This window comes from Adiantum capillus-veneris, chromosome 7, assembly GCF_014529385.1.
Source record: "Adiantum capillus-veneris isolate H3 chromosome 7, ASM1452938v2, whole genome shotgun sequence".
In the NCBI taxonomy this organism is placed as follows: domain Eukaryota; kingdom Viridiplantae; phylum Streptophyta; class Polypodiopsida; order Polypodiales; family Pteridaceae; genus Adiantum; species Adiantum capillus-veneris.
The window spans coordinates 90,714,759-90,736,667 of record NC_140937.1 but is presented as its reverse complement, the minus strand read 5'-3'; the positions used below and the strand labels follow the sequence as shown (position 1 = coordinate 90,736,667).

Here is a 21,909-nt window from a genome sequence, read left to right as displayed (position 1 = left end):
CTTGGCTGAGACTGCTGTGCAAGAGTAGGCAATAAAATGGCCTTCCTCGCTAATGTGTGTCGGCGAAGATCCAAAGTATTCAGCTCCCCAAAACACTTCAAAGTGCAAAGTTTCTCCATTGATAACAAATGGAGGCCTTTCTTGTGAGAACAAGTGCACCACAAGTGAGATATAATATAAGACATAAGCGACGAGAGGCGAGAATGAGGCGAATGCAACAACGGCAAGTAAAGCTAACATATGCCATCATGATGCTCTGGACAATACGAAGTCGAACATGTAACGGCCATGTAGATAGTTTCCAATAGTGCAATTTGACATTTAGTATTAGTTACTTGCCAGCCATAGGATATCCGAAGTGTGTGACAACGACATGCCTCTTTTGAACTATTCAACCTTGTCTTTGTTAGGAACTTCCTTTTTTGTTGGTCACATATTGTGAGACCAAATTGTTCCAAGCCTCTTTTGGAGGGCCCACATTCTCTATGTGTTCGATCGTTGTATCCTACACGTTGATTGATAACCATTACATGACCTTTTGTGCTCAATGATTCAAATTGCTGAAATCCTTCACCTGTTGAGGAATAGGATTTTCCAATGGCAATTCTCAGCTAAGCAACCACATGAAAAACTCATCAGGAAAGTCCAGGTAAAGAAGTCAATCATGAAGGAAAAACCGAAGGAGATATGGTTACCCAAGACACAAGCTTTTTGTCTGCCCTTGAGCTCAAACAACCAACCACAAGCAACAATTTGCCACCCTAACAATTGTTATACTTGGAAAGGGTAGTCAAAACAACATACAAACTTTATATTCAACCAACCCAAGTATAAATGGATTCCCACGAGCAAACCATAGCATGAACCAACAAGCAACAAACCCACTTGGCAATGGAGACCCAAGCGACCAAAACGACAAGCACCTTCGCTGTCTCCACAACCAAAATACAAATGGGTGCCAAAGAAGCAACAAAGATCAACAAAGATACAATCAATAGTACTCACAAAACCAATAATCAAGGAACGCGCGTGCCATCTTCAAAAGATTTTATTCGGGAACTGTAGTTTAGATGGAGCCTCGCCAATGAAGCCAATGAACAAACTATTCAGCACGCGCATCTTACGCAGCATATTGTTACCCCATGCATCTCTTCAATTGGAATGATAGGGCCACATTACAGGGCCTTGCATAGACACACTGGTCGTGCCCATGCACATTGTATCTTGAGTGATTCCATTATTCTATACAGAATAGGCTTTGATAGGGAGTATTATGTAAGAAATTTAAAGCAAAAAAAGCTAGTTTAATATTAAACTTTCAGTGCAAATAGAAAAGCTGAAAAAGAATGCATTTTGTTCATAGAAGTTATTATCCTAACACTGGAAATTTTTTGGGTTGGCAATTAGACTTGATGATGTTGTTTTTCTGAAACTGATAAGTGGGATCAGCTATTTCACTCAAACCACCCTTCACCTCCCCCAATTGGGACACCTCTTAGTGGCCCTCTCCAACAGGCGGGCATGGTGAAAACATACAAAAGTGTCTTACCATATGCAATGGCTCTATGACCAAGTCCCAACTCTCAGTCTTCCTAACCCTAGCATGCTATAGATGTATACAGATGCTCAGCCATCAGAAGATACTACCTCATCTTAGTGCAAGACATCAGAGTCTCTCTCAAGAGTGCGGGAGAACTTGGAAGGGCATATGATGCAGAAACTTTACTGGGTTGCTTTTATCCTCCAAGCTTCCGAATTCTTTTTCAAAATTTCTCTGCTAGATTAAGGCTAAGAGCTTGTGTGCATGACTTCTTACAGACAAGCAACATCATGTAAGTCTCAACCTCTCTCAAATCGTAAGCTTTCTCAACTTTTGGGCGCTGAACTTTTAATCTTCCATCTCTTGTCTTATACGTCTTTGGCAAAAGGCTTACCAGGCACTATTTACCAACTTTCCAGACATTTGACTGGACAGTTTAAACACCAGTTACTTGTTCAAGGAGCTTGTGATGATGCTTTCACATGCATTCCAAGTGGAGACCTTAATGTTGAATGTTTTCAGTTTTGATTGCAAGACAGCATCGGACATGTCATAGAGGATGTCCTATTAACCAAGGCAGCAATTTTCTTTGCATGCCATGCAATGTTTGAAGAGAATTATAGTTTATATCCATGAGAGTCTAAAAAGTACATTGCTTGATGCTGCATGGTCACTAGTTAATAGATTTAAATGCTCTTGCAATTTTGCTCCTGCTTATAAGACAATTCTAAAACCTGCAGGGAGATCTTCACAGTTATTTAAAGGACAATGGCTCTTTGCCATTGGCTATTGCTATCAAGTTTGCCAAAGATATTGCCCGGTAATTTTTTTACCCCTATTTAGTGATGACAAGTTCTAAGAGGCCTTGATTTTAACATATTTTTGGAATCTGTTGCTTCTTTTGATCGTACCCTTTTTGAAAAAGTTTCAGTTTGTAATATCAGGGGAATGATTTACTTGCACAATGGGACTAATTGTATTATCCATCGCGACTTGAAACCTCGGTGGGATTTGCAGTCCTTCATCTCAAAAAACAGATCTTTGTTCAAGCGCTAGGGATTGCTTATTTACCTGATCTTTCTGGACTGTAGAAATTTGCTACTTCTGGAGAATGATCATGTGAAAGTTGCAGACTTTGGACTGAGTAAAATTTTCAGAATTAAATCCCGTCAAGCATACATCTTAACAGGAGAAACAGGCAGCTGTAGGTTTTGACCAACTTTCTTTTTTCAATATTCCATGCATTTGCCATAAGATTTGTCTAGATTTACATGCATATTGGTGATGACTTCATGTGTAGATCGATATATGGCACCAGAGGTCTTCTGCCATAAGTCATACGATACAAAAGTCGATGTCTTCTCTTTTGCGATGATACTCTATGAGGTATGACTGTAATTCATCACCGAGATTGGTCATTATATGAAGCACACTAATAATGTTCCATGTTGCAAATTTTCCTATAGTCTCTTTGTGAGCCCAGACATCAGGAGGCAGGTTACACACCCGTTATACATTTACACCTGAGACTGATTCCGTTTATACAGAGGAGATCTAGGACCGTCTATGTGAAGGCACAACTGGTACAAGCCTCTCAGTGGAGGAGTGCACCACTCGACATTGCATGGTGCTGCATGAGTGGCATACCCACACACTCAGTCGGGCAGGAGACGACATTCTGGGAGCATGCCCCAGAATAGTTGGTACGATGAGGAGTCCAGAGAGATGAAAGCCCAGCTTCAGAGGGATCTTCTCTTAGGAGTCATCACTTACAGACAGTCTCGGATTGCTTCCCGGCGCCTTGTGCGACGGAAGAAGCGAGCCTACCTAGCTCAGATGGAGCGAGACTTATACCAGGTGTTCTTGAGTAGGGACTCAGGAGAGGCATGGCGACTCTTTCATGAGCACTCCCCTCCCCTAGTGATTACTTCACCTGATGTGCGACATCGTTATATACGGTTCCTGGACAGGAGACCCTTCCAGACCCTACAGAACCATGCCCAGCTACGAGCACCTTCTTTACCACTGGGATGGTACAAAGGGCCATTGATAGGATGAGGACCTTGAGGGCATATGATCATGACGGTCTAGTAGCGGAGCACTTTATACATGCTAGGGATATGTTGATGGAGGTTCTTGCAGTGTTGTTCAATCGTGCCATGTGTGAGGGGTCACCTGAGACTTGGAGGTTGTCTACTATTGTTCCTATCTTCAAGCCAGGTGATCCTACAGATCCTGGGAACTACCGCACTATTATGGTTGGACACACATTGGCACAGTTTTAAGCATTCATTCTTGAGCAGCACTTGAGTAATTGGGCAGAGGGTGAGGGTGTATGAGCAAAGGGTTAGGCCGGTTTCAGGAGGGGTTTCTCCACTCTTGATCATATTCTGACACTCAGAGCCATCATTGAGGAGGGCAGGTCACATGGGAGACGGATTTATTGTAGCTTTGTGGATTTCCGCAAAGCATTTCACATGGTACTGAGAGCTTGATTGATGCGCAGACTACAGGAGATGGGGGTGCCCATAGAGTTGATTTGGGGGATTATGGCTTTGTACAGATCAATGATGGGACATATACGCACTCCGGAAGGGGTATCTGATTTAGTTCACTCTACTATTGTGGTGAAACAGGGCTGCCCATTGTCTTCTACTCTATTTGGTATGTATGTTGATGAGGTGTCTGATTACATTGATAGAGAGGGTGACAGAGGTGCCCAACTGGCAAGGACGTGGATCCCATTGTTGCTATATGCTGATGATATTGTGTTGATATCTGACTCACTAGAGGGTATGCAACAACATTTGGATGCACTACAAAGTTTTGCAGAGGATAGTGGATTGTGTGTAAACCTTGGTAGAACCAAGGTTATGGTGTTTAACACCACACCACAGTGGATCAAGAGATCAGCACCTACTTTCACATATGGTCAGGAGATTGTGGAGTAGACAGATGCATACACTTACCTGGGGGTAGTCTTTACTGGGCCGAGATTTTCTTTGAGAAGAGCAGCAGAGACTAGACTGACTAGAGCTTATGCGGCTTTAGGAAGATTGGAGAGGATGTGTTCGCAGGTTGAACCTAGGACAAAGTTATGGCTTTTTGATACTTTGGTTGCCTCTACTATGCTATATGGGGTGCACGGGGACCTTCTGTAGACTAGGATGGTTGGAGACGTATGGAGAGGCCCTTGATATCTATGATCTCTCGGCTGATTAGATCCAAGGCCTACGTACCACATGATATCATTCGAGCGGAGTTAGCTGCCCCCCCTATGGAAATTGAGGCGCTTACCAGATCAATCTCCTCTGTACACAGCCTATGGGATACTACCAGAGATAGATATGCCAGGTTGGCCTTAAGAGTCCTCCAGACAGTTAGCTCTACAGGGGGATACATCATGTTGGTATGCACAGATGACATCATGGTTTCAGACAAATGGCTTCACCATGGACAGGCTGCCTCCTTTTCAGTACTCTCTACAGGCACCCTTGATGTCTCTAACACGGGTGGAGATTACTAGACTCATTCGTCAGGATCTGATCCAGTTGGACACGAGGACATGGATAGAGCCGGTACAGGAGTTAGGCACGAAGATGGCTTTCTATAGAGAGCATCTTCTCCACCTCACAAGGGATGGGTTTGTGATTCGACCTAGCTATATGGACACACATCTTTCTCATGGTTTGCATTGTGCCATTGGCCAGATACACACATCCTCACATCAGCTCGAGATTGAGATTGTCACATTCAGAGGGATACCAACGGATAGTAGGATATGCCGCTTATGTCATCTAGAGCCAAAGACAGAGTTACGTATGTCATTGCACAATATACTATGAGATACGAGGCCGTTTTCATTGTCTATTCAGAGAGGGTTTTGGGCCTCTATCTAGGGTCATGAGTTATGAGGATCAAAGATGTCTTGGATTGTATCTACTTGAGTTACACAGGCATAGAGACACTTTACTGAGGAGAGCTGGAGAGAGAGTCCCAGAGACAGATTACAGATTTCTTTACACTAGATATTGGACTGCCAGAGGAGCAGCCACCATTGCAGAGCTTTGCCTGCACTCATACTACCACTACTTGCATTCTCATAGACCGAGCATTGGAGCTAGGGAGATCTAGACGATCGCGATTGAGGAGAGGAGCTACACAGTATCGACGGAGACTACAATAGAGGATTCAAGCCATACTTTCTCGATGTCCAGAGTGCAGATGAGGATGGATCTCTACCATATCTCCCCCTCCCCCCCCCCCCCCCCCCCCCTCTTTCTCTCATTGTACTACACATTGTATTGGGCACCTTTTGTATTAGCTGGCACATCCATACAGTCCCAGCTTGTAGTAGTTGTATTTTTTGCTTCATTCTTTTTGATTCCGGACATGGTATGAGATTCACTATGTTGTAGCAGCTAGGTCTCATAGGTCATTTTGGCCTTTTGAAGACGTTAATATCATTTCATTTCTCTCTCTGTGCGCGCGCTCGTGTGCTGAGTTGGGTTTGAAGTGCTAGAGTTTGTTTCAATGCTGTTCTTTTTCAGTTGGCACATGGTGCCTCTCTGGTTAACAATGAATGCCCTTCTTGTTTTAGTTGGGCCATCTTTGGCAACCATTCGTCGTTTGCTCAAACTTGTCTCCAAGAAGGCTTGTTTCTGGCTTCTACACCATTTAATGCCATGATTCACCATGTAAAAGGTATTTGCCACCACATCTAAATGAAAGCATGGCGTTGGCTCTTAACTCTACCGAAGCTTGCCTGGATGTGATAATACTATCCTTAAGTGTGAATTATCTCCAACCAAAATGCTCGCACTTTCACTTCAGGAGACTAGGGTCGACCAGCGAAAGCATCGGATCGGCCATTTGAATCAACTCTCGTTTCTCTTGTTTGAATCTATATGCTCCCATGAAAGGAGGCATAGGGGACTGATGAGGTCTTCTTGCATGAAGCCTGATATCCGGGCTACCTTGCTCTGTCTCCTGGCGATACGAAGGATCTTGAGCCAAGTCTGCTGTGCTTGGTTTCTGTCACAAACGGGAGCGTATAACAATATAAAATACATTTGGATAAATAGGATTTATCACTTATTACTGAAGCCAGAGGATATAGAGAGAAATAAATAGAGAGTGAGAAGATCGACACAGTACTGGGGACCAGAAGATGGGCTGGTCCCCCCCCGTAATAGTATCTTTATTACTGAGGAGAAGTCTATACAAGCACTTGAACAGAACGTATTACCACATTCGTTCTAGAATAAGACTTGATGGTTCCCGGAAGCCTCAGCTTCCGATTCCTAGGGCAAAACCCTATTCCAAGGAACTTCCGTTCCTTATTCCAATTCCTCGAGAATCAAGGTTCTCGCCTCTGGATCTCACCTTCCAGACTCAGGGCATGGCATCCCTGCAACTCTTTTCCAACTCTCTTTCCAGAGTCCTCTTCCCGCAGAACAACTCTGCTTTCCCGGACACTAAGTCCTTACTTGGGAATCCCAACTTCCGGATCACAACTTGAGAGACTACCTCTCTCCGATCCGTGGATCTACTTCCCAAACTCGGGTACGAAACCCTTGGGCTGATCTGGCTCTAGTTCCTCAGAGCGCTTTTCTCCTGCAGAGGCTCATACCTTCCTCTGCTCCTACTCAAACAAATACTCAGAGTTCATAACATGAAAATCGTTACCTTCAAAGTCTCGACGCTCGAAACGTAACTCCGTTCTCGAAAAGCAATTCCCCGGAAGAGATCTCTCCATTGAAAATCCTCTCTTCCAATCCTACACACAAAAGAGGTGTGTTCTTGGGTTCCTTCTCGTAAATCAGCCCCATCTACGACGTTTATGGCTGAAAACAGAGAAAAACAGCAACTTGTCGCAATGGAAACACGCTTCTTAGGCACTTCTTCTCGAGGGAACTTGCGCACTTGGTCTTGGCGACATCTGGTACACTTTGGGCAGCCATGGGCATCACCTGCAACGTCTTCTTTACGGCTGACATTTGCAACAACATCTCCTCTTGCAAAGATTGGTCTTCCTCTCTGAGTAAGCGCATGTGATGCTTTTATAGCTCCTAGCCACGGACACGAATAGCTGCTCGTGTAGAGATCGCGGCCGTTTTTTTTTTTTTTTTTTGTCAATTTTCTTTTTCGTTTTTTTTTTTCGTTGCTCTGCGAGAGAAAGAGAGAGAGAAAACACTGGCTGATCTGTTGCCTTATTTATCAGATGGCTGTCCACTTATTAAGTGGGCGGCCGGTCACCTTTAAAAATGGTTTGAATGGTTTGAATCTGTCCAAAACTCAATAAAACCTTATAAGTTAAAAACAATGATTTTACAGCACTTCCCAAGCGTCCCTGGATGCAATCACATGCACAGTTGCAATGCAGACATAGACTTCCTCGCGAGAAAGCATCTGCTTTCTTGAAAGACAATCCCGCTTTCTCAAAAAGCATATGTTTTTCCTCAAAGTTTCCTCTGAACCCATCTTCATTCAAGTGCTTGCTTTTTCCTTGTGCACAATTCTAACACAGTTCAGAATTTCCTCCCGACTATGGATATTCCGTTTCCGATGCACCCGTCACCCACCTTGTGACGCATCAGGAATATCCATCACCTAGTCCTTTCCTACCGAACTTACGATACAATCTCCTTCACGATGCTCTATGTCACCCATCCTATGACGCATCAGAGATGTCCGTTCCCGGATGGTCGGATACTTCTTTCCGATGCTCCCTGTCACCCATCCGATGTGACGCATCAGAAGTACCCGTTCCTGGTGGCCTTACAAATATTCCCGTTCTCATTGCTCCCGTCATTACTTTGAATGACGCACTAGGAATACTCTGTATTCGGATGTCTCCAGTGAGAAAAGCCCTCTCACTTAAAATTCCAATAATTCATTTAGAATTATTTTTCTGTAAGATAAAGCCAATTTGCAACATCCCTCTCACTTATAAACAGTTGTCCTCAATTGTAGAGGTCCAACTGAACTGCCGGGGAGAAACCGGAAAGATTCCAAATCTTGCTCAATGGTGAGTTGAGCTAGTCCTTTCTCAAAAGAGAACTTAAAAATTAAATTAAACAAAATTAAAAAATTAAAAAATTCAATACTTATCTTACCGGTTCATGTCCTTCCTCTAGTACCTCGAGGATACCCTTCACCAATCATCAAACTTACGAGCCATGTAAGAACTCATCATTCGCGTCTTTCCGAGAATCAATTCCACCTTCTGAATCCCGAGAAGAATAATCCTCCTAAAAATCAATTTAGGTCTATGTCCTTGCGCATAACCTTGCACTATTAGTCCTGAGGATATTAAACCTCTTGTGTCCTCCCGTATAGGGCATGTCAAGAGCATTAAGCTCATGTGAATCTTCCTATGGCAGAACAAGTGTGTCATCTTACCAAAGTAAGTTCTTATTCCGGGCCTTTGCTTTGGGTAGGCCAATTGTTCTGATCCAAAGTTTCCTTATCTAAGACTTTGCTAACTTGATTCTGTCTTCTCAAATTCGAGAAGAATAATCTTCCTAGAAATCAATCTAGGTATTTGTCCTTGCGCATAATCCTACGTTGTTAGTCCAGAGGGTATTAAACCTCTTGTGTCCTCCCACATAGGGAATGCCCAAGTCATAGAGCATTAAGTTCGATGTCTTTCTTCCACAATTTGCAATCACCTTAAAGAAGGTTCTTGTTCCAGGCCGTCGCTCAATGTAGGCGGACGGTTGCAGTCCAAAGATTCCTTGTGCATGACAGCACTTCCTTCCAATCGTTTCCTCCTGCGAGTTATTACCGCCAGCAGTGATTTCCCGACGCCCATTAGCATCTCTTCCTTACAAAATCATAAAATAATGATTCACCTTGCGAGCACAATGACGATTTGCAAAACCTAAGGCAGATAGGATTCTAGCCATAGCATTTTCTGAACGTACGTTCAAACCCGGTTGAAAATAGAGCAAACCCTCTTTTATTCTCAGGGATATTCTCCCATTTGTAATTCTTACCATTTTGAAACGGTTGGCGAATTATATTCTTACGAACAAAATAGTTCAAATTTATTCCAGCAGCGTCTAAATGCTACTGACCTGTTCATGGAGAAACATATACCGCAACCAAAAGTTGCTACTGTAATGGTAAAAGCACATAGCGTACTCAATGATCAACGACCATCGGAAAACCTCTTCTCCGTAGAGAAACTCAAATTCCTTCTACCAAACACATGTCAAATAGAGATTCTCGTGTCGGAATATTCTTGCGCGCAAAAAGGCGCTCAAGAGAGTATAACAAACTCTCGTCCAGTTCCTTGGCATAGGTCTGCATCTTCGTGTGTTATCCATGTACTCAAAAGTGTACATAATTCTTAAGTTGTGTTAAAGTTTCGGTGAACCTGGGAAATTACCTTCCCTTCGTAAGATCCTTAGAGCGAAGACGCTCAACTTGATGATCACTTGGCTCGATCTTAGAGCAAAACCTGCTCATCAAATAATCTAGGATTTTAATCCTTGGATTCCTCAAGCACAGGCCGTAGTCGTCGCTTGTTCCTTCCCTCCTAAAGAGAGTGGTCATTCACTTGTGCAAAAAGCACTACCATATCTTCCCTTACCATGTAGGGGGTGTGGGCTTAAAGAGTACTCAAGTTCATGAAAGCTTTAATTTGCTTGAAAGCTCATAATGGTTCCTTCATAATTTCCTACCCGCAGTAGCAGGTAATCTGTTCGAGAATTACCGGATACCAGATCAATAGTTGACCTTCCAGCTAATTAAGCAAACCAATTCATCTCAGAAAACAATGTTTTAGTTTGATCTTGCTCTCATAAACACTCGAGAGTGGTAGTCCCGGTTAGACATAACCATATCTTGTGCAAAAGAGCAAACAAGCACAATGCACTTTATGATTTTCTCAAAGATATAACTTTGATTGAAAACCTGCCCTCTCACTTAAAGTTCGAGGGTCTTCTATTCAAGAACTCAGGAGTTAGATTGAATTCCCTTACTCCAAAATTTCTGTGTTCAATGATTCCCGTCCCACTACCGGGATTGGATTCTATGTACACTAAGGTGTACACTTTCAGCTTTTATTGCTGACTCTACCATTTGCTCAAAGTATTTTGCAGATGCGTCTACAAAATTCGGGCAAAAGTCCTTTGTTGAATTTCTTCATCTTTCCTTCCTCAGAGAGGATCGAGAGTGGAGCTACCTTGGCAAGAGTGAACCACTACTTGCTTTGACTCACTCGTGTTCCTATTGGGAAAACCCATCCCAATCTTCTTGCATGCCTTCCTCAAAGTGTAGAGGAAAAAAATTTGTCGAAAAATTCAGCCTTGAATTGAATCCAAGTCTTGTTGTAAGTTCCTTGCAGAGCTTTGGTATACCACCAAGTACTTGCAATCCCCTTGAGGTGTTTAATCACATGCCTCATCTTCGACGCTTCTCAGAAATTGCCGTTTCTCAGAAATTGCCGTTTGCAAAGGCAACTTTAAACTGTCGAATGAAAGCGGTAGCTTTCGGGGCATCTTCCGTTACGTCAAAAGTATAAAACTTGACTGGAGTGTTCTGAGGTCTAAAGACCTTCTTCATATCCTTCCCGAAATGACGAGATTTCATGGCTATAGTTCTGGATTGACGTTCATGGATATTTTATGGATTCTCTAGGTTCTTGAGCATGATGCTCTTGTCGCCTTCTCAGAGAATCCCAAGTCTTGTGTCGACTTCTTGCATAGAGAGAAAAAAATTTCCAACTCTGCGAGCTTTTCCTTGCAGGACTTAGGGTTCCGCCTGCTTACTTCTCTCTTGGCTTCTCATGGCTTCTTCCCGTATCTTCCCAGAGTCGTCCTCCTTTACAGAGAAAGAGAGGAGACCATGCTCTGATATCACTGTAACAAACGGAAGCGTATAACAATATAAAATACATTCGGATAAATAGGATTTATCACTTATTACTGAAGCCAGAGGATATAGAGAGAAATAAATAGAGAGTGAGAAGATCGACACAGTACTGGGGACCAGAAGATGGGCTGGTCCCCCCCCGTAATAGTATCTTTATTACTGAGGAGAAGTCTATACAAGCACTTGAACAGAACTTATTACCACGTTCGTTCTAGAATAAGACTTGATGGTTCCCGGAAGCCTCAGCTTCCGATTCCTAGGGCAAAACCCTATTCCAAGGAACTTCCGTTCCTTATTCCAATTCCTCGAGAATCAAGGTTCTCGCCTCTGGATCTCACCTTCCAGACTCAGGGCATGGCATCCCTGCAACTCTTTTCCAACTCTCTTTCCAGAGTCCTCTTCCCGCAGAACAACTCTGCTTTCCCGGACACGAAGTCCTTACTTGGGAATCCCAACTTCCGGATCACAACTTGAGAGACTACCTCTCTCCGATTCGTGGATCTACTTCCCAAACTCGGGTACGAAACCCTTGGGCTGATCTGGCTCTAGTTCCTCAGAGCGCTTTTCTCTTGCAGAGGCTCATACCTTCCTCTGCTCCTACTCCCTCACTAAGAGGAAGTACACCTACAAACAAATACTCAGAGTTCATAACATGAAAATTGTTACCTTTGAGAGCACACCAAGTAAACACTGCCAAAGAAACAAACGCTCTTTCAACGGCAAACGACTTTCCCATATTGCAGATATAATCCTGCGCCACCAAATATTGGGTTTATGCATGTGCCAAATAACGTTGCAATGATCAGCAATCCATGGACGAGGCAGCAAAAGAGCATATGCCCGGCTAGCAGAAATATCACGAAATGGCATTTCCCCAAGCTTCCAGTCAGACATGCGATCACCATCTGCCAAAGGTGAAACTGGCAAGAAACCTGACAACATTTGCTGTAATTCTCTCCAAAACTCGCGATAGTGCATGCCCAATCCAAAGCGGCGAGCGGCAAATGGAAACTCAAAAGTGAAACCATCCGCATCCACCACATCCTCAACCACTCGAATGCCACGACAGGAGAGGAAATACGCTTGGCGAGGCGAGCGGTCAACCAAAGTAAGAGAAAATGCCCGATTCCAATGAAGACTCTCCGCACGAAGCGAGTTTCCTTCCGTCCGAGCATTCCAGGAAAGATAAATCGTAACCTGTTTCCATGCAGAAAGCAAGGTGGAAGAAAGAGGGCATCGAGGAATAGGAGCATCCATCTTACCAAATACTGCCTCCCACATGGATGATTGCCAGTGACCAAATGAAGATGTAACCACATGCTGAATCAAGTGTGCAAACATAAGAGTCCAAGGCTGAGATTGTTGCACAAGTGTAGGCAAAAGCATAGCCTTCCTGGCAATGACATGCCTACGCAGATCCAATATATTCAAACCACCAAAGTGCTTTGGTGTACATAGTTTCGCCATCTATATCAAGCGCAACCCTTTTTTGTGAGCACGCGTTCGCCACAAATGAGACAAAATGGTCGACATTAGAGAGTCAAGACAATGACGGGGCCAATGCAACAATGGCAAAAAGAACTGAACAGATGCCACGAGGATACTCTGAACAATACGAAGGCGAACATGTAACGGCCAGGTAGAAAGCTTCCAGTAATGCAGTTTAACATTCATGCGATTCATAACCCAATCCACTTTCTGCGTGTGCGTAACATTCCATCCAATTGGATAACCCAAATGCCTATTGATTACATTTGGAAGAACAATCTCTCCTGGCCACAACAGAGCATGCCAATCACAAGAACGAAGCGGCAGAAGCTTTGATTTACGGAAATTGACTTTTAGACCAGCCGCAAGCGCAAACAATTCCAAAGCGTTCATAATCTCTTGAACATCATTTTGCTGATTGCGGGGCATAAACAGCGAGTCATCTGCATAAGCCTGTCCAATAAAAGTATGACCCGAAGGAAGCTGCAAACCATGAAGACGGTGCGCAGAGGTCAAGTGATCAAGATACATCAACAAAGGATGAGAAGCAATTGCATACAACAAAGCACTAATAGGGCAACCTTGCCTAACCGAACAACCAAGCGGCCACGATTCTGTCAATTCCCCGTCCAGGATGCCCGAAGACGTACTACAATCATACAAAAAATTAACCACATTTGCCAACTTAGGACCAAATCCTAGACATCTCATTGTGGCAGCAATGAAGTCCCAATGCACAGTGTCAAAGGCCTTTTCAATATCAACTTGCATGACGAGCACATCTTGCTGCGTATACTTAGTATATTCCATGCCAATCATAAGATTTGCCAAATTGTCCATGATTTGACGACGAGGAATGAAACCATACTGAGCCTGATGAAGCCGTGTAAACAAATGGTCCTTGATGCGATGGACTAACATTTTAGCCAAAATCTTGTATATCACCGGCATCAAAGTTATAGGCCGCCAATGAGAGAACTTCTCGCAAAGCGCTTGCTTGGGTAACAACTTAAGTAAGCCCTCTTTCCATGAAATTGGCAAATCCTGTTTTTCCCATGCCACATCTATCATGAAGATCAGGGGTTGTTTAAGGTCATCCCAAAACGAGAGGAAAAATTCCACAGTAAGTCCATCCCAACCAGAAGATCTCCACCGGCCCAATGCAAGCAAGGCACCATGCAATTCGGCGACAAAGAAAGGATCTTCAAGGCATTGTGCGTCCTGCGAAGACAAGATCGGACTAACATAAGAAAGCAACAATTCACGCGCTCTACAAGTTGCCGAAGAAGGCTGAGATGGGGCAGCAAATACCGTACGATAATGTGAAACCATAACATCAGCCAATTCTCGCTTCGAAGAAGTCCAGGCACCCGAAGGAAGCATAATACTTTTAATCGACTGTGAGACTCTCGAATGATGCAACTGCTTAAAAAATTTCTTCGAAGCACAACCTTTATCCATAAAGGCCTGTTGTCGGGCACACGTCTGCCACTTAGCAAGCTTTCTCTTATCATTTTGCTAAATACACACTTGAGCTTCGCATAACTCGGTCATCTCAGAGCCAGACAATGGCCGAAAATCAGCCAGCTGATGTAATCGTTGACTAACCTGTTTCGCATCACCGACAGTCTCCCGAATACGCTGCATATGCTGCCTACCATAGTCAGAAATCACAGTTTGTATTCTCATGACAAAACGATACCAAGCAGCATCCAAATCAATATGCATTTGAGCCAACAGCGGGGGAATAATATCGGCAACCATGTGACGAAAAGCTTCATGAGTAAGATGGGCATTATTAACATGCAACAAACGTTTCCTGTGAAGAGGCCGATCACAAAGAGAGTGTCCAAAAGACAACGACAGCAAAAGAGGATAATGATCCGATAACTGTAGAGCATAATCTATCCTCATGTCACATACAAATTCATCATATTGTTGCCCATTAAGCAAATACCAATGATCTAATCGTCCTCTGTAAGAGGAATGAGCAGCATGCTTAAAGGTAAAACCAGAGGCATCAGGATGCAAAGAACGCCATATATCTATCATTTGAGCAGAGGCAGCTAGAAGATCTCAGTTATGCTTCTCCGTAAGCAACATATGCGAATGTTCTGTAGTACTGTCAAGTAAATCAGGAGTATTATTGAAATCTCCACACAAAAATGCATTCGATGTCCATGGGTGAGATGAGATTTCTCGCCACAAAGCAGCTCTTTGCCCAGAGACCGTATATGCATATGTACCTCCAAATTCATGAACTCGACCATTCAACAAACACTGTACAACCATCCACCGACCAAGTGGATCGTTGTATAACATAACAGGCTGAAGCTCATGTCGAATCATCATCAATACACCAGAGAAATCTTGCAAGCCAGCATACGCAATCCAATATCCAGCAAAATAGGAACATTGACCAGCAAACTCGTGCTGATTGTGCTCTTGCAATACAACTATGTCTGCCCTACATGTATGTACATAGTGCCAGGTCAACCGCCATTTGTCCAGGTTGCATAACCCACGCACATTGTATGAGATGTATTTAATATGACTCTGCATTGGAAACATATGTACATAAAGCAAGAAGTTTCAAAATCAAGTGGAGGTGCCCATAGACACGTCTCCATCCACTGCATCCGTGCGAGGACCCATCCTCTGAGTCAGGGCAGGAAACATGTCCACAGTGTTCACATGCGATGTGGAAGCCTCACCAAGGAGTACAGCTTTGTAAGAGTGCATCGCTTTATCCCATGCATCAATCAGCGTGCGATTGTCATTGCATGGAAGTTGCTTAAATGATGCATTCTTGTTAGCATTAAGAGAAGGAACGTAATTACGAGCCGAAAGTGGCGTGCGAATCTTCAGTGCTTTTTTTGGCACCACCCATGTATTGTCATAATCAGGGCCAACTTTTTTGCCTTTAATAGCAGTCCCAGTCCCAAGATCAGTAACTTGTTGTACCTTGCCTTTCCCTTTGTCCACAGTCGAAGCCACTTTAGCAGTAGAAACTCCACTTGACTTGGCATCACTTGTGGGTTTTCCAGTAGGGAGAGAGGTGGACAAAGGAACAATAGAGGGAGGGGGTTGCAAGACTGGCTCCGGACATTCGGATTGCATATGACCAAATTTGCCGCATCGAAAACAAGAATTCGCAAATTTTCCCCATTTAAGTTTAAAAGGGCACTTGCCCACCCAAGGATCACCTGAGTCAACCATAATACCATCAGGGGTAATCTTATCCGTATCCCAAAGAATGCAAAACCTGTTGGTATTCGCATCCAATTTTGGAGGACAGATAACCTTCCCAAGTTGCGCAGCCAACAACGGCAGGAAATGTCTCCACGTGCGAGGGAAATCAACAATTTCCACCCACACCGGGCATTTGTGACGAATTAGACTCTGGTAGTCTTTAGTGAGTGCCCACGGGAGAACATGTGTCATTTGCGTATTAAAAAAGAGGGGAGACATCTCAAGCAAAAGATTTCGAGCTTCTATATCTGCAAGCAAAACTTCATAAAATCCACGCGCCCCAAAGTAGACACCACGGACAGCTTGACGCTTAAGGAGAAAATCGACCCATTGGCGGACATCTTGCGCAGTAGGCATTTTCCTCGGAAAAAACAGAATAACTGCATTCATAGCGTACTGCGCAACTGGGTCCATAAGATCCTGCACCGGAATACGCACCTCAAGAGCAGGCGCTTGACCATTCCATGCCTATCGAGCCTCCTCAAAGTCTTCATACAAGCATGCCTTTATCTCAGAAGCTGCCTCCGACGTGGAATCCATTGCTTTCCGACGCTTAAAGACACACAGTGAATCGAACATAAATAAAAAAACTCCTTCTGCAAACAAATCCTACTGGCGAGAAACTTTTGGAGTCTACTGTTGAGAAAACCTTGCAAATAAGATGCGAACCACAGCTATGTACATGCTTCACCAAAAGCAACAACCAAAACCCACAACAATGTACGTCTCCTAAATTCTGCCAAAAGAAATGGAGGTTGACTGAGACACTACCCTGTATACAAACTGCTTTGTCATTCCTGCATAACAATACTCCAATTGGCGTGCAAAGCCTTCTGCAGCTGTCACCAACAATCTGGTTTTGCAACACTGCACCTGTCAACGGCAACGCACAGGAGGGTGCACTGCTTACTGCTGCTGCTGCGCGCACGGAACTGGTGCAGCAGTTGCTTCACGCGTTGTCTCACAGCAGTCCGCCTTCAGAGTCTGCCCACACACACAACCTCACGCGCAGGCAGTCACCCACCCTTGCTGGCGCAGGCACAGCAGCTCCTAGGAATTGCAGGCGCAGGATTTTCACACGCGCGTGCACGCACGCGCACACACACACACAGAGTAGTACAAGTGCTTTTGGCTTCTCTCTCTCTCTCTCTCTCTCTCTCACACACACACACACACACACACAGAGTAATACAAGTGCTTTTGGCTTCTCTCTCACTCACACACACACACACACACACACACACACACACAGAGTAATACAAGTGCTTTTGGCTTCTCTCTCTCTCTCTCTCACACACACACACACACACACACACACACACACACACACACACACACACACACACACACACACGGGAGGGGTTGGACCCTTATGCATTACATAAGCAAGTTACAAAACCCAAAAGCATCACATGAAAAGACGGAACTGGTAGTGAAAGAACCCATGGTATATGACAGTAACAACAAACCATAGGGAAAACTACGAGTGAGATAGAGTTACAGAAGATGGGTGATACATTTAAGGCTAGGAACAAAGGATTGAAGAACGATTGTAAAGAGAGTTGAAGCAAAAACATACCACCCGGACTTACGACGGGGAAGCTGAAAACTCCACCAAATAGTCTCTAATGGCAAACTCCGGATCTCCATGGCCAAAAGAGGCATCGCCACCTCATGGCTACTTTGCCTCAAAATGCATGGCTACTCTGCCTCAAAATGTGGAAGAGAGACAACCTCAAGCCATCCCTGACAACAATCAACAAGGCTATGACTCTATTTACCTTGCAAAATATGAGCATGCAATGATGCAAAGCCGAAGATGAGGGTAACTCCACCGCCGCTCAACCATCCACACCACACCACCCAAGTCCTCAATAACTTGCAGGGGATATCCAACAAGCAAGGAGAAAATAGAAACAAGCAAACATGCAAACAAGGAAGTTTAGCATGCCACACTTTCATGACTTTATTACTCCACGAGTACCTTCATTCATATTCCATACCATATTGTTGTGTTCCGCTAGCCACGAAGATGCTTGCAAATGGCAATATACCTTTTTCGCAGATAAAGAGAGGATTGAGGAATCAACATAATGCCAATCACAAAGTCCATCCTCAGCAACGAGCGACGGGATGGGAGATCTAGAATTTATATCCTTGATGACCCGCCATGTGCGTCTATAATGCATTCCAAGACCAAAAGTAAGAGGAGCCTGCCGAAATGAAAGTACATGTCCGTGAGCATCGCAACATCTGATATCGCAACATTTGATATGGCATCAATGCCTTTCTGGGAGAGAAAATATACCTATCTGGGAGACCGTTGGACAAGGGCCTGATCAAAAACCAAACTCCAATGCAAACTCTTGAGTCTAAGCGAATTGCCACTCGTGCCTCCTTGACCATGCCACATCAAATGCTTAGTGACTTGTTTCCAATCAGCTACAAGATTGGAAGCGAGGGAGCAGTCGGGAATCCTAGCTTCAAATTTTCCAAAGACACATCACAGTATGAAGGATGTTTATGACCAAAAGTAGGTGTAGAAATCCAATGTTAATGACCAAACTCCAATGCAAACTCTCGACTTTAAGCGAATTGCCACTCGTGTCTCCCCAACCTTGCCACATCAAATGCTTAGTGACTTGTTTCCAATCAGCTACAAGACTGGAAGCGAGGGGGCAGCCCGGAATCCTAGCTTCAAATTATCTAAAAACACATCCCAATGACCAAAAGTAGGTGTAGAAACCGCATGAGAACACAAAAGGCAAACATCAATGTCTAGGGCTGTTTTTGTTCTACCAGAACCAATAACAACGTGGCCTTCCTTACAACAACATGAGAGCACAAATGCAAAACATTCAGATCACCACAATGCTTTGGAGTACATAGTTTATCCATAGCAAGAAATTGCAACCCTTTTTTGTGGGAGCAAGTAGACCAAAAATGGTCCAAAATCCGAGACATCGAAGCATGAAGACGACGAGGTGGCCAATGTAACAATGGTACAAAAATCTGCATTCAAGCCATCAAGATAGACTGCACTATTCGGAGTCATAGATATAGCGGCCAGGTAGACAATTTTCAGTACTACTGTAATTTAGATCTAATTTTATGCTCAACCCAATCCAAATGTTTTGCATTGTTCACCGACCAAGCGAAGGGTTTCCAAGATGCCGTGCAAGCTGATCTGGCTTCACAATCTCACCACGCTATAATATAGAATACCCAATCCATCTGATGCAATGGCAAAAGTTTAGACTTTCGGAAGTGTAACAGACTTGGACATTCCAAGTCGAGATTCTACCGCAACACCACAACAATTCACTTCAAAACAGTTCACAGTTCACAATTGATTCGACACTGGCCCGGCGAAGTTCCGTGCCTAGAGATATTGGCCCCAAAGACTTGCGCCCCTCTCGGTATTTCTTTTTGTATTAATCTGCAACTCAAAGTACAAGTGAGTGGTCGGGACTTACTCTCAGAATTTGCGTCCAAATGCTCTGAGAAGTGAGAGCCCAAGTCACTAATAAATAGGTTTACAAGGGATGCTAAAAGCAGAGCCCAAAAGCTTCAAAATCAAAAGCCTTGCCAAAATAAAGCATCTTTAATTTTTCCTCTCACAAGCTTGCTTGTAAAAATTAAAGCAAAAGCTCTCTCTCCTCTTTCTCTTGCAAATTGCGTAGCCAAAAAAACATCCCAAAATTTGCCAAAAGCTTCCGTCAATTGCGCCGCAAAACGCGGACGTCCGTACGGCAAGCCATGTCAGCAGCATTCAGCGTGAAATGCGGGGGATTGTACGGACAATGCCATGTCAGCAGTCCGGGACTGCACCCATGAGGGTGTGTGTGTACTGGAGAGCCAACAACCACGTCACCAGTTTGTGACATACCCCCCTCTTGAAAGCATTGTAATCGCCCTCGATTACGCTTGTAAAACAGACAGAAGCCATAAACTGTCTTAGCAGACACTGATTGTTAGCACCGACACACACATCTAGATCATGTGCCAATCGATAGTCACATCACATGACATCACATTACATTACTAGACATCACAAGACAAATCACATTCAACATTCATTCGGATCTCAGACCATGATTTATCAGCAATGCAATTAGCAATCGCATCTAGATCCACTCAGGACCTCAGAGATGCCCGATTGACTAATCCCTATTGCAACCATGTCTATCGAGATTCTTCAGACGAAAATGATGCAGTCATTTCGTCTATCAGTTCCTGCACTTAAACAAGTCAAGAACAAATCAGTTTCATATTATCCGGAATTCCATTTCATAAAGTCATACAACATAATGCTGTCAGTTCTCAGTATCCCTGAAGCTCAAAGAGACATTAGTGACTCTAGTATCAAAGATCGAGGCATCTGTTGACAAAGGAGTGGAGTAACTCCCCTCTTGTGCATACCCACTGCACTAGATATCCGGCCAAGCTGAATTCGGGGTTCCATTTGGAATAGACTTTGCTAAATCAAAAGCTTCAAGGTGAAGTTTCACAATCTGAGGAGCATCTGCTAGGTCCTCCTCCTCCATCCACTTCGCATCCAATGCAGGATACTTCTTGAATTTAACCAAGAACCGCCTTCTCACTTTACCCTTAATCTTTCTGTCCTTATGTACCAATATCTGTTCTGGAACAAGGATCTCCTGGTTTTCTTCCACTTCGGGTTGCTCATCAGGCTCTCCATCTTCGGGCACATCGCCTTTAAAAGGCTTCAAGAGACTCACATGAAATGCATTGTGAATCCTCCAAGTGTCGGGAAGCTTCAATCGGAAGGAGACATCATTTATCTTTTCGGAGATTTGGAAAGGTCCGTAGTATCGCATACTAAGCTTTGGAAAAAGCCTCTCCTTTTCCTTTTTCTTTCTCAGGCGTGCCTTCTCAAAACGTAAGAGCACCCAATCGTTCTCCTTCAATTTCAAATCGCGACGATGGCGATCTGTTGCCTTTTTTTTGTCTTTCCTAAGACTTCTGCAAAGCCTTGTGGACCTTGGCAAAAGCCGTGTCGAAGTCGCGCGTGTACTCATCGGCTTCAAAAATCTTATCTTTTGTGCTTAGGAAGGGTCGAACCTTTGTAGCACCTTCAATAATCTCAAATGGCGCCTTCCCTGTCGAAGAGTGTACCGTGTTGTTGTAGGCAAACCCACCAAAGGTAAGTACTTTTCCCATTGAGTCTTCTGATCCGAGATGTAAGACTTCAATAAATCTAGTACCACTGGATTAGCAATCTCAGATTGCCCGTCAGTCTGCGGGTGGAAAGATGACGAGAACTGCAACCGCGTGCCAATGTTCTCCCAAATTGCCTTCCAAAACAAACTCGTGAACCTGGGGTCCCTATCGGAGACAATCGTCTCGGGCATGCCATGTAATCTGAAGATCTAGGCCACAAACAGTCTCGCTAAGTGATCCGGCTTGACTGTTTTCTTCACTAGAATGAAATGAGCGTGCTTGCTAAATCTGTCAATAATAGTCCAGATACCATCGTGACCACTCTGTGTTCTCGGGAGATCAAAAATGAAATCCATTGCAATACTTTCCCAGGGGCGGGTGGGTATGGGCAAAGGTTGTAACAATCCCTGTGCTTTATGCTTGTCAAACTTGACCTTCTAGCATATCAAGCAACTGCGCACAGACTCGTCCACATCCTTCTTGAGTCTCGGCCAAAAGAAGTATCTCTCTACCCCTTTCAAGGTGGTAGCAATGCCGCGGTGACCCGTAAAAGGCGGACAATG

General features: G+C 44.0%; 1 protein-coding gene across 2 annotated transcripts in view; it reads left to right on the top strand.

The window, feature by feature from the left end:
• Positions 1-21,909, top strand: part of LOC147454210 (serine/threonine-protein kinase VIK-like) — a 118,651-nt gene that overhangs the window by 80,505 nt on the left and 16,237 nt on the right. For both annotated transcript variants that reach the window (XM_086516205.1, XM_086516204.1), the window contains 4 exons: positions 2,281-2,360; positions 2,485-2,544; positions 2,632-2,744; positions 2,841-2,926. In XM_086516205.1, coding sequence (XP_086372331.1) covers positions 2,281-2,360; positions 2,485-2,544; positions 2,632-2,744; positions 2,841-2,926 — 339 coding nt within the window. The remainder of the gene's footprint in view (positions 1-2,280; positions 2,361-2,484; positions 2,545-2,631; positions 2,745-2,840; positions 2,927-21,909) is intronic.